The sequence below is a fragment of the Bradysia coprophila genome, chromosome IV (assembly GCF_014529535.1).
Source record: "Bradysia coprophila strain Holo2 chromosome IV, BU_Bcop_v1, whole genome shotgun sequence".
NCBI classification, from domain to species: Eukaryota; Metazoa; Arthropoda; class Insecta; order Diptera; family Sciaridae; genus Bradysia; species Bradysia coprophila.
Window position 1 is genome coordinate 10,033,797 of NC_050738.1, and position 14,119 is coordinate 10,047,915.

The 14,119-nt window shown below is 35.3% G+C and overlaps 1 protein-coding gene and 2 long non-coding RNA genes across 3 annotated transcripts; 2 read left to right on the forward strand and 1 right to left on the reverse strand.

Annotated features, from left to right (window-relative positions):
• On the forward strand, nucleotides 1-763 carry LOC119066165. Its single transcript, XR_005085714.1, has 3 exons — nucleotides 1-185; nucleotides 254-461; nucleotides 522-763. It is a non-coding gene; the product is annotated as an uncharacterized LOC119066165 (long non-coding RNA).
• Nucleotides 764-2,921: 2,158 nt separating this feature from the next.
• LOC119066154 (juvenile hormone acid O-methyltransferase-like) lies at nucleotides 2,922-3,916 on the forward strand. The gene is made up of 2 exons (XM_037168458.1): nucleotides 2,922-3,646; nucleotides 3,715-3,916. Exons 1-2 carry the CDS (start codon nucleotides 3,013-3,015, stop codon nucleotides 3,870-3,872), a joined length of 792 nt encoding a protein of 263 aa, XP_037024353.1. The 5' UTR covers nucleotides 2,922-3,012; the 3' UTR covers nucleotides 3,873-3,916.
• Nucleotides 3,917-4,267: 351 nt separating this feature from the next.
• On the reverse strand, nucleotides 4,268-11,949 carry LOC119066159. Its single transcript, XR_005085709.1, has 4 exons — nucleotides 11,939-11,949; nucleotides 7,453-7,455; nucleotides 4,861-5,008; nucleotides 4,268-4,388 (listed from the first exon to the last, which is right to left on the reverse strand). It is a non-coding gene; the product is annotated as an uncharacterized LOC119066159 (long non-coding RNA).
• Between the last annotated feature and the right edge of the window lie 2,170 nt (nucleotides 11,950-14,119).

Below are 14,119 nucleotides of genomic sequence, written 5' to 3' on the forward strand. Positions count from 1 at the left end.
ATTTGTGTTGTACGTACCGGAAAAAGCTATTCGGTCATTTGCTATTGGAATCATATCAGAAAAGTTGTCATTTAAGTTTATCGTTGAAATCCGTATATAAAAGTCGGAAAAAGTTTAATAATTAAAGAGTGATTCAGGTGTGTGTGCTTCTGAGTTGGTACCTGTTAGCTGATGTTGGCAAGGAGGTAAAAATTTCATTGATTTGTTGCACCAGATGTGCAAAGTTTCTCTAACGATTTCGGTCGCCTTTCAGGCTAGCATCTGCTAATATTTGGATTTAAGTTTGCTCAAATATACAGCGTCGGATTACAAGCTGTTGGGCTGTAAAATGTAAGATTAAATTGAGTCAAAGTAGATGAGAGAAAAGATGTTAATTTTAGGTTATGTTTAGTTCTAGCTACGACACACACACCCCGATATTCACTCCGTAGTTTAAGATCTAATCAAAGGGAATACTAAACGTAAGAAATGAAGTTTTGAGAAGTTGTTTACATAGAATAACGTTTGTATTTTCCTTACAGAAATTTGAAGTGTATCTAAGAACCGAATAAATCGAATTCTGTTTGAACGCTATCAGACTTATCAATTCCCTCGACCGAGCAGTTACGTTTGTAACAAATGGGGACATTGAAGAAGTCAATCAGATCACTGACGATGCCATCGATTGGCTGAATTGTGAAAGAGTGCTTGTGTAAAATTGATTTTGTACGCTTGATGAGATATTTTGTAAATTTGTGAAAACCCCTATACGAGTAAATAAATAAATGGGCAACTATCACACAAATGAACTATGTGCTATGATCTTATCCGCCAAAAAACCCTAAAGGGTGAAATTGTCACGCAAGTCCTTGTTTCTACTTACGAAATAACTGATATCGCTGAAGGTGACGCATTCTGCAAAAGTTTTATCAACAAAAAATTGACCCAAAAAATTTAAGAAAGAAAAATTTTAGAAAAAAAAAATTGCGTCACAAAGTGGCAGATGATTCAGGAACCGATCTGGGGATTTTAGTTGCTGTTAATAGTTCAAAAGAAAATTTATTAGGAATGAATAAGGCCCGTACACTGGCGGACTGATGAATTTTTTTAAATTGAAATAATAAAACGGAAATAATAATAATCAACAAACTATTAACAGCCGCTATAAGCGTTCTTTAATAATTTTCTGTGAGTCTCACGGTCACCAACATCTATATAAATAAAAGATGTGATGCTGTCAAGATGATAGTGGTTTGATTTGCTCATTGCTCAAGGTCATATTAAAATTATGTTCGTAATATTCTCTGTGACGACTATTCCTAATTAAAATTATTAAAAAATTTTATGTCTAAAATTAATAAGCAGAGCGAATATCTTAAGTATAATTAAAATATTAATAGTTTTTTCCCACAATTATAGCTAAGCTAAATGCACTTGTGTATCATGCTAGCACGGTAGTAAGTAAGCGTAGCGCAAGTCCACTAAGGTAAAAAATCGCGGTTTGACAGTTGAAAAATGGTGCGTTTTCCGACCCTTTTAGATATGAATTTTTTGGATGCGGAAAATATCGCGGTTCGACACTGCTTCTTGTGTCATCACTTACATGATTTTATTCAAAGTTTGAGTGTTTTTTGCATATTGACGGTAGAAATTAATGAAAGAACCTATAGTGAACAGTTTACTGAGCAAAAAATGTGTCTGTAAATTGAATTTCTTTAAAAAATGAAATTTTTTCCAATTTTCCCTGAATAAGATCATGAGGAACATCTTTACAGTAACTTTTTGACTTCTCTCCTTGGCACAATGACCCCCAAACAGAGAGGCAGATGATTCGGTTCTTGACTTTTCATTTTCATGAGAGTAGCGAGGTTGTCTCAACTTATTTGGAAATTTAAGGATTTGCGTCACCTTCACCTTTTAAGGGTTTTCTGATTGATACGAATTTATTTAATATAGTCAAGACTATAAAACATTAAACAAGCCCGTTAATGAAAGGGTTTACGCCTAGAATTAATTATCTACACGTAGAATTATTAGGGGTAACGCATTATGGTTCATAAAGTTGGTACGTACGGCTAAGTAAATATAGCAGAGTGTGTTAAGTAAGACTGGCTAGTATCTCGAAACCCGGAAAAAAATGAGAATAAAATTCCGGTAGAGCTGTGATTCTGACAGTTAGAGCGTACAAGGGCTTAGCTTCGGACAAGAACCAAAATTGCGCGAAAAATAGGGCATGTTTAGGAACATAATTCTCAGGATGCAAGAGATGGAATACAACAAAAAATGGACGAACGGTTAATTTGAACCTGAGTTTGTAACAACTCGTTTTCATTGTGAATGATTTTCAAATAAAATTTGAACTTTACTTAACAAAAATGTGTTTTCACATTTATAATGTTGTTTCATTTTCACGAATATTTTTCACAATTAAAACACGTCTGCAAAGCAAACATTTTTTCCACTTTAGGTACACCTTTTCGGCAGTACATCGAGAATAACCACACAAGTTGCTATATCAAAACCGTTTCTTATGTCACGAACCACGAAATTATGTGTTCAATTTTTTGAAATAAGTTTTTATTTTTAAGAAATTAACAAAAAACAATTTTGTTTCTACCACGGCGGCCATTTTGTTTTCACTAAATTTCTGTGATGGGTGTCTTCGATTTTCTATTGTTATTGAAGAAGACACAATACGAGTTTCATTTCAATTAAAAGAGATGACGCTAAAGTATCTGGTTTTTGTCCGAAGCTAAACCCTTGCACGCTCTTAATTTTGGTTGCCTATCAGCTGTAGCTTTTGTTTGGTCACTTCGTTCACTTTATTTCCGAGCTTCACAAAGCGTAACAGCTCACCCCTATATTGCATTGTGAATACATGGCAAACAAATCAATTCCACAAATATAAAAATGAAATTTCATTTGAAAAAAGGCGTAGTCGCTGTGTAATTTTCGATCTGACAACTTGTAAACTGAAAAAGTTTAATCTCTCGTCGTTTAATTATAAAAAAAAAAACTATTTAAACGAACAAAATGTATAAACCGGAATTGTATGAAGAAAATCATCGACATGATAAAATTGTGCTGGAACTATTAGAAAAATATAAATTCGATTGGCGTGCTGATGGCACAGACTCTTTAATTGACATCGGTTGTGCATCCGGTGATGTTACAATTAAGTACATACTGCCACTTTTACCGCCAAACTTTAAACACTTGATTGGCGTCGATGTATCGGATAAAATGATTTCTTATGCCCAAGAAAAGTATTCACGTCCAAATGTTGAATTTAAACTGTTCGATATTGGCGTCGATAGTAGTGATCGCTTGCAACATGTTGATCACATAACGTCATTTTTATGTTTGCATTGGGTAAAAGATCAAAAGGCGGCCATTCAAAACATTTACAATTTACTGAATGATGGGGGCGATTGTTTATTGTGGCTAGCTTCTCATAATCAATTTTATCGCGCCTATGAACAAATGGCAGTTCAGGAAAAGTGGTCAAAATACATGGGTGGTGTTGACAGTTTTATTACGCCGTATCAAAACTTGAAAAGCCCGGAATTGGCTTTTAAGCGTCTACTGGAAGAATGTGGATTTTCTACCATCCACGTTGAAGCGGAAAAACATGAATTCACATTTGATGATGTAAATCAGTTCAAAGGTATGCACTGTATCTTCAAAAAGAATATCGAACATCATGTTGATTTTACTCATATCGTTTCGTTGCAGCTTTATTAAGGTCGGTTGATCCGTTTTACGAACGAATTCCTACAGATCAACATGAAAACTATTTCAACCAAGTGGTTTTTGCGACTTGTGCTTCGACTCACTTAAGCAGCTCGTTCAATGTTTCTATGCGCAGCATAGTTGCATATGCTAAAAAGTAGACTTTTGACAAAATGCGAATTAACGAAAGTTATTTCAATAAACAAGCTATAATTAAGATCTAGAGTTTTTTGTCCCCAGTCACCAAATGAAAAATACTTTTTGTCTAAGTGAGCGGGTAAGTCAGGCTCGGACTGGCCATATATGGCAACTTGGAAAATCACAAGTGCGCTCGTCTGAATTCATTCAGAATATCGTATTTATTCAGTTGAGTTATTCTCATTTGTCCAAAACAATGGCCTTAGTTGACCGTTGTCGTAAATTTGCACAATACGATGACATCGAACTGATGCCGACTATACACATGTAAATACGAACAGAGAACGTAATGTATTGGAAAGATGTGTGGCAAACAATATTCATGAGAGCCTGTGAGCTAGTAAAGACGTGAATATTGTTGGCATTAGTGGTTAACGTTAAATGTGGCACATAAACATCTGAAATGACTTCATTTTTGCTCGTCTCGTTGGTCGAGTTGGATAGGCGCTGGATTTATAAATCAGAGGTTGCTAGTTCATCTGAAATTCTAGAATTTCTAGAAATTCTAATCATCTGAAATTCATGATGCAATTTCAGTGCCTGACTGTATGGTCAAAGCGATGCTAATGAACCAAGCAAAAATTGTGTGACTTTGTCTGTACCGACTTAAAAAAAAAAACTGATTGCGAAGCTAAAAATAACATCGTTACCGAACGATAAATCATTTTAGACACTAGATGAAGTGAAGATGAAGAGGCCACAGGTGAGCCTCGAGTAACAATACGCATCTTGTCTTGTCTGACAACATTTATCACCGAGTTGCATATGATATTTTTCTTAAACATGCCAACGAAAGCTTTACTTTTCGCTATGAGTCTAGAGGAATTGATCGATAGACAGCAGCACCATCATTAATTAAAACCGTCCGAAGACAGCCTCCTCATCCATTAGCTTAGTGACAACACCCACACTACCAGACCAATGATGATAAGGATGATACAGATGATAAACCAGAGGTTGCTAGTTCAAACCCAGCTGTAGACAACATGAGCAAAAATGCTTTCACTTAAGATTTTGATGTCTATTATGTTTCACTTAATAAAAATAAAAATTTGTTGGTTTTACACCAGAGTTCACAGGAACTCATAATTCTCGAAAACTGCTTATACATTGTGTTGATCTCGCATTTTAATAATCGATGGTGTTCCTTCTATCAGCTTAATTAAGTTCTTTGGGTCAAACCGTACAAAAACGTATGAGTAGTTTAGTTTGTATAAGGGGATCAGCTGAAAAACATGTGGAGCAATTTCATGTCTAAATTTCAATGACGTACACTGTAGATAATATAACTTTGTAGTCCTTGGTTCATGAAATTTCATTGAAAGGAAAAACTATGATGGCGTCCACATCGAAGTGACGAGCTAATTAGGAGTGTAAGTGTAAGTATCATACCACCGTATTTATTTATTTTTATTTTTTATTTATTTAATTTAAAGATAAACAAACAGGTTTGCACTCAATTACATGTTCACCTATCAATTATACAAACATATATAGAAAGAAAGAAAAAACAAAATTCGATCAAACAATCAGAAACAGCCATGGCCGAGTAAAGAAGAATTAATAAAGAAATCAAAACATTGCGAATCAGAGATTAAAGAATGATCTAATCATTCCTTTAAAACTTGCCAAACTTCCCCTTTGAAAGTCTACAACATTAAAGAAATCATTGTGATTCCTTTGCATCCTATAAACAGGCGAATTCAGTTGGTAATTCGTTGACATAACTGGAAGATAGAAAGTCGCATTTTGCCTCGTTGATCTCACCGGTCGATGATATGTAAGGACCTGGCTAAGTGATGAATCAGCGAATCCACGAACCAATTTAAAAAGCATGATCTCATCGTTTTCAATACGTCTGGATTCAAGCGAATGCATCTTCAACCGTTTCAAACGAACATGGTAGTGCGGACGAGTGGTCTCAATATTGAACTTGAAATAGAACATCCGTGTAAACTTCTTTTGAACACGTTCCAACTGATCAATTGCATTAAGATACATCGGACTCCAGACGGTCGAACAGTACTCTAAGCGATTCCGGACGAGCGCATTATATAGAAGTTTCATACTTTGTTGATTCTTGAAAAATTTGCCAGACCGAAAAACGAACCCAAGCATCCTGTAGGCACTTCGCGTAATATCCACAATGTGAGCGTTAAAAGAAAGTTTATCGTCCAATAACACACCAAGATTCTTTTTTACTGTGACACGATCCAGTACTTCATTGTTGATGTTGTATGGAAACTTTATCACGTTGTGGCTGAGGGTAGTAGACATAATTGCACATTTTTTAACATTAATGACCATCTTATTCGTTTCGCACCATTTCACGATTTTCACTAGATCTTGCTGTAATGTCTCGCAATCGTAGACATCTTCTATCTTACGGAAAACTTTCAAATCGTCGGCGAAGCCAGAGCCAGATGGTAGCATCGACAATAGATCATTGATAAAGATGATGAACAGCAGTGGCCCTAGGATAGATCCTTGTGGAACACCGGAAGTAGGAACAATTGGAAACGATTTTGTGGCCCCAATCACAACAAATTGAATGCGATCTTTCAAGTAAGATCTAAACCATTCAAGCAAGTTATCCGTGAATCCAATCCTTTTTAATTTGTCAATAAGCATACGATGGTTAACCTTGTCAAACGCTTTTGAAAAGTCCGTGTAGATGGTATCGACCTGGCCACCATTAATTATCGATTGAGCAACTGTAGAAACATATTCCATTAAATTCGTCTGCGTTGAACGTCTCATGAAAAACCCATGTTGAGAACGATGGATGCGCGATTTAACCTGTTCAAACAATCTGTTAAACATTAATCTTTCAAATATCTTTGAGACCGCACACATGATGCAGACCGGGCGGTAATTCATTACATCTTCTTTATTTCCATCTTTGAAAATAGGAGACACGTAACTCACCTTCCATTCGGATGGAAATTTCATTTCCGACAAAGACTTGTTAAACAAAATTGACAGAGGCAGACTTAGAGACAATGTGAGGTTCATAAAAAACATCATAGGTATAGAGTCAGGACTTGCTACCTTATTCACATTAAAGCCCTTGATAGCATCTTGGATATCTTCTTTGCTAAACGAGTAAACCGACACCTGATCATCACACTGATGAGTGAACGGGTCATAGATAATATCATCTGAGACCTCAGCATCAACGTTATAAACCGAACTGAAAAACTGTGCAAACGAATCACATATCGACTGTCTATCGAAGTTTATCACGTCACCGAACTTCATACTGCTGGGAAAGGAGTTAGTCTTTCTGAGGGATTTGGTGAATGCAAAAAAGCACTTAGTATTCGACTTCAACTTGACCTCACAATCATCCACATAATTACTGAAACATTTCTTAATCTTTTCTTTAACTTGTTTTCGCAATCGGGAAAGCTCCGCCTGAAGCTCCTCTCTTTTATCCACACAAGCATTGTTCTTCAATTTACACTTAACGCTCTCCTTTCTCTTAATAAGCAAAATCAGTTCATGTGTGTAATAAATCGGATAATCCCTCGAAGTGGCCACAGTCTTCGGAATCGACGCAATGAACGGGTCAAGAATTTCATTAAATCTACTTACAGCGCCACTTACGTCACGATCACCCAACTCGCTCAGCCAGTCGATCTTAGACAATTCAGAATTAAGCTGAACATAATTAGCTTTAAAGAAATTGGTTTTCGGACGACGTTTTTCAAGGAGACACTTCAAGGGAGACAAATTAGCTTTAATAACAATAGCCGGGTGGTGGCCGTCCTCAGGAACCAGACTGTCGCTGGCTTTCAGAACCTCAACGCACTTACAACTCAAGCTAGATATTACAAGATCAAGAGTTCTATTATTCACGTTTCGAACATCATTGAACTGACGGAAGCCACACAGCTCAATTGTATCAAGCAGACTATTTGCAATGGCACCTTTAACTCCATTAGCCTGATGAGTCTCCTTTATAGGATCAAACGACCACATCACACTGTCACCTAAGTTGTAATCACCCGTCAAGATGAAATTGTCACCCGGTTTTGACGACATAAACGATTCAATCAACTTATCGAAGTTCTCATTGTACTTATCAAGGCTCGTGCCTAATTCAATATACTTTACGTTCAAAAAGGTTCTATTCCCATTGACATGATCTACAGCAACCCATAGGTCAGTGCTAAGTTCCCAATTCATTAAGCGTCTAGAAGACAGCCGCTTACTCACCGCAATTAGACAACCACCACCGTCCCGTTTATCGATAGCGCTATTGACTCTATCCTTTCTGTATACAACGTATCTGTCATCAAACAATTCCGAGGTGAAAACACCTTCATGCAACCATGTTTCACATAGAATTATAATGTCGAAGAAACTTTGTAGCAGCTTCACACGAAAATCTTTCGTTTCAATTCCATTTTACTTTTGACAATATAACTGAACAATTGAGATCATGGAGCACACAGTGAAGCAGCGAATAATTTAAATGAGATTACTAACTGGTCTTACGTAAACAGAATTCAAGTACCAAACCGTGTGCAACAATGACAAACTGATCAGCGGTGAATGAAAAAAAGTTTAGAAGTATGGACTTGCGTTTGATCTTACGTGTTTTCTTTAATCATTCACCTTCTCAATTGACATTCGTTATAACAAAGTTGAATTTACGCACGATCTTACAATAAAAGAAATATCTTTACTTACGAAGCGTTTAAGAATTAATTTAACAAGCTAAAAAGAAAAAGAAAGTCATTTAACAGAGCAAATATTTCAGATTACATTACCTGATTTATAGAAAGGGAAAAAAAGTTAAATCCGTATTGTGACTGTGAGGTTATGTTGTTCAAAGCAAATCTTTCGATGAGGATTATCGTAGAAATTAATCGGTATCAATGCTGAGATTTAATAACTGTAGTGGAAGAATTAAGTAATAAAAATCAATTTAATTCAGCAGCGATACAGAAAACCGACCGACACTTCTTCTTCTTCTTCTTCTTCTCTCAAAGATTTCACTGTCAAGACTTTCCAAACGTATAATTTTATGTCATCTCTCCATTGAAAGAACCTGGGGAATTGCAATCTTTTAGCGAATTCCCAAATAAGGCCACGTCTTCTTTGTAGCTATTTACTCAAAATGAACTCACAACATAGATGTGTTTTTATCTTCTACAACATAGGTGAATATTTTAAAGGTGCTTACGATTCTATGATTCATAATTGACTTTTATTAAATTTACATTCACCCAGGCCCGCATTGTCAAATCACAAGTGCGCTTTTTGGATTTCATTTTCTTATTTCAAAAGATTTTCGTCCAGTTCATCGCTTCCTCATTGTCATTTAAATTTCAACTTTATTAATGCTTTTTTCACTTCACTATTATTACATCTGTGGTTCCAAATTTTTATTTTGACGAGTGGAAATATCGACTCCTTCGGTTCAGGTCGAATAACGTCCTTCCTCGTCAAAATGAAATTATGGAACCACGTACGTGCTACTTTGAGGTAAATGCAAAAATGAACACACAAAAATTGCATTCAGTCGCTGTACCCCCGGAAACTCGTTTTCCTTCACGGAAACTAACGTTAAAACTCGTTTCCGGGGGTCTTAGCGAGTAAAACACTACACATGCTAGTTGGGAAATTTTTATTTTGACTTGTGTAATTTTAGCCCTTTGTTTCGGCTAGGACTAGAAACCTCACACTCGTCAAAATAAAAATTTCCCGACTAGCATGTAATGTACTATTAATGAGTTGAAGCACGGTCGCAATTTTCATATAAAAGTTACCAGTGGACTTTGGACTCATTGTTCTTTTTTTCGTCAAATCAAGTATAAAGTATCAAAGCGAAGTTAATGCAGACCCTCAACTAATCACAAAAAATACGGAGCCAAATATTCTTGTGAGCTTTCTGTGACGTCATTAAATGTAAAAAACAGGACATGTTACTTTTGAGAATTATAAGAAAAATAAAATTTCATTTATTTAGCTCCGGTTCAAAGATGCTAACGATGTACGTAACTAATTTAATGAAATCTGAGTTTTTAATAATTCTTGTTGATTATACAATTTGATAGTTGATACTTTGATAGTCCTCCTAATATGATTTTGTTTCAAATTTTTGGTGCCTTTGACTCATCTTACAAATGCATCTTTTGATAGCTAGTCCGCCCCTGAGTTCACCGACTTACATCCATACATCAGCAATAAAATACAGAAAATTACAAACTTATACTTTCTGTTAACTGAAAATATTTTAATTTTATGTTTTCACCTTAGGTTTTTGTTGTTAGACACACTCAGATGGTTTTGATGGCACAGTTAAGCTCTATGCATGGATTCGTGCTGTTTCTCACAAAAGTTTCTGCATATTACGGAGGTAGACGTAAGTATATTTTCCATTTGATAAATTTTTCGACATTATGATATTTATAATTTTCATGATTAAAACTTTATTACTTAACTCAACTAATTAAGATAATTTAATGAGGATGATGTGTGTTTGAAGAGGGGGAAATTTGTGATAAATCGTTACGTTTGGATCCAAGGGCGTAGCTTTCAAGTTTCTCCTTTTAATTTCTAATAAACGTATTGTCTCTTCAAAACTCGTTACCTTGTCGTACTTCTGTCGAATCGCTTCATTAGCATCCAATAAATAAAATGATCGCTGTACATTATACTAATGAACGATATGCCATTTTTGTTCAATGTAACGTGTTCTATAGGATAAAATTTAGGATAACGCTTCTCCAATTTTTAGACCCGTACGAAGTACTGGGGTCTTATAGGCTTACGCATACGTTTGTAACACGTCGAGTTGGACTCCCTGAGTAAGGAGAAACCTATTGTGGTTGTCCATAGATGCCAAATCAGCGAAAAAAATGTCCGTCTGTCTGTGGGTTCTCTAACTTGAGTAAAACGCATCCGATTTTGAAAATTCTTTTAATGTCAAAAGACAGGCTAAGTTCGAAGATAAGTGATTTTGGAGATGGGGCCCAATAAGTGCTTTACGGTTTTTCAAAGATATCTCCGGACCTTTTAGCGCTACACTTGTAATAAAAGGTATTTACAATACCAATCGATAAAAAAAAAAATTATGGAAATCGGATGACCGACTCGTGAGTTAGACCACTTGGTGTGATTTAGGTACAAGGCACCAAGCAGTTTTTGCTTGTAGGGCGTCCAAATTTGAACATATTTCGTCTACTTTCGCTTTTTTAGGTAGGTATTGACTATACCAATCAGGAAAAAAAATGTTTATGAAATTAGATTCACCGGAGTGTGAGCTAGGTCTCTTGGAGTGAACTCTTATCCGGCTACTCCTACTCAGCCGTACAATGAACGTGGAGTATTTTGTCAATATATCGAGTACATTTTGATCGAATTTCATGATTTTTTTTTTGTTTGAAAGATATTAACGAATGTAAAGTGTCACTGCTATTTCCGGTCTCCTAACAAATGGCTGCCGGCGGCCTTATTGCATTTTAGTAAAATTGTAATATATCGGGGAAAATGGTACTAAGAGAGTTTCTGTTAACGTAGAAGTAATTGGTTATGTGTGTGTGGTGTTTCAGGCATTCCATATATGGACATCTATATTTAACTATATACAGCTATATTGAGATATATACAGGCATATAGAGCTATATAATAGCATATTCATCTGTGAAATGTTTATTTATATGTAAATATAGCGGTATATAGCTGTTTAAATAGGAATTTATGAAAGTTGACTTCGTACGTGGCTGTCTATATTGCCTCCGGCAATTTATTTGTATATGATAACAAGGCAAAGAGTGGATAATGTAAGTGATTTTAACGGGCGAATAGCTTTTTAGTAGAGAAGAGTATCAAGAAAGAGATGTAAAGAGTTTCACACTGGCTTTTGATACGAATAAGTGTTTCGTACGGGTCGGCTTTAACTATGTTTTTTTTTCAACTCAGATCAGAAAAACAAAACTTTCGTTGGCTTTTCGAAAAAAATTTTTGTATGCAATGCATTAAAATGGATATTTATCGCATACGCGGTGTGATTCACCGAAAAAATTATTCACCTAGGATTTATAAACAAACATTATACTTCTGTAAATTGTCAAAGTGTCATTCGCATATCTTGTTGTCTCGTTTTCGCTTATGCGATAAAAAAGAATATGCACGTATGACAAGCCGTCTCGGCAAGCCTTGTCCGCTTTGTCATACGTGCATAATATTTATTACATCACTAGAACAGAAAAGTCTTTTCGCTTGTAGTATGTGGATCCGAGGCGAAGCCGACCAAGCGAAACGTTAGGTCCGAGTTGTATAATATTTTAAATGCTGAGGACATCGAAAAAATGTTCCATTGATGAAATGAAAGGTTTTCGGAGCAGAAGCATATAAACGCATTTATCACTCGGTGGCATAAATAACTGTTGTATACACACATTACATTGGTTTACATTGGCTATGTTGTAATCTGCTATGGTCGATTTAATCCTTTCTAATTCAGTATTTAAGCGAAATTTCGCAGTTCATGTTACAACCAATCGCTGCAACAGTCACATTGACGTTACCATGTCATTATCCCAATGCATGACGAAAAATGAAATCCATCTCATACACACAATATATTCACTCCAGTTCAGTGTATACAAAGTTATGTAATTGGAGTGTGTGCTGTTTATATTTGCTGTTGCATTTTGTGCCGAGTAAATATTCATCAAAACAACTAATCCAGGCTAGTACACATATAATCGGTAAATTGAATAATTTTTCCTCGCAACTAACATCCGTAATTTTCCATCTATATATAGCCCACTTCACACAGTACAATTTCCTGGATAATATTATATGTAATTTATTTGAAATGCATACATGCTGCAGAAAAAGCTTAAAAACGAATGAGGGCTTTTGTATTCAATTATTTTTTAATGCCAACAAGGTTGAAATTCTGAATTATTATTATTTTTTCTAGTGGATCATATCCGACTCGGGTATACCGGGATTTTTTTTTTCATCAATGTTCAAGTGTTAATTTGTTCATTTGTACAACGAGTATGTTTCCTAACTTTGATAACACTCAGGTCGATATTTCCGTACAACGAAATTTATTTAATTAACATGGAAAATACGAAAAGATCCAGCGGATAGTAACGGTTGGTCATTACACGCTTGTAGAGTGAACTCTGCGAATGTAAATGTATAAATTACATTCGTTGGATGGGTTTTTTTCAGAATTCTTTTTGTAGGCAACTTTTCAATTGAAACATATCTGCTGATCGAATAGATTAATTTCCCAGATTGAAGAACATGAAAGGAATACTAAAGGGAAATTCAGTAATCCTTACTAATTTTGGATTGGAAAATCCTTGCTCGTCTGTATTAAAATCATTTTAGAAGCGGATAGTCATCTGGTATCGACGACAAAGCGCGTAATGCACATTCGAGCGTATTCTCTTATACAGCAAAATATTTGTTAAAGCTAAATAAAGTTAAAGACTTTTCATCAAACACAACGCTACTACTACAATGTCTACTACTATGTCTACAATGCAATATTTAGTTTTTCCTGCAATGTTATACACTTGAAGGTTCACAAGCCACAAGGTAACAAGGAAAACAATTTAAACATAATTTCAGCTAGTCATTTTACACTCGGTTGCATAAATTACTATTATATTGGAGTTATTAACATTAATGCAGGATGTGTAGGAAGTTTGTAAGGTTTAAGTCTGTAATGCGTTATGTCTATGTTTGATTTAAATCCCGCCAACATAGGAAAGGAAAGGAAGTATTTAAACCAATAATTCTAAAATAAGAAAGGACCAACCGCAGAAAATGCATAATTGATCGAAAAAAATAAAGGATTATTCTCAATACACTCACCTCAAAATAATTAGCAATATTCACGAGCAGAGTGATAGAACTTGCGTAATGTGCACAGAGTGTATGTGTGTAACAGTAACATGTCACATGTCATGATAAACTTTTGTCATTCAAGAAGATATGAATTTTGGCTAACTATTTTGATGTAAGTGTATCGTGAAGTCAATAAGACAATGTTTAGCAGAAGTCATAACGTTACGTTGCTTCCAAGGATATTCCCCTCAATCACATTAGAACTAATGACAAAGGTTGTCTTCATTTTTTCCGTTTGAATTCGTTCATAAAGTTTTATATCCCGTTGTAACCATCCATCTATTCGAATAATTAATGATAAATGGATTGCGAAATAAAATTG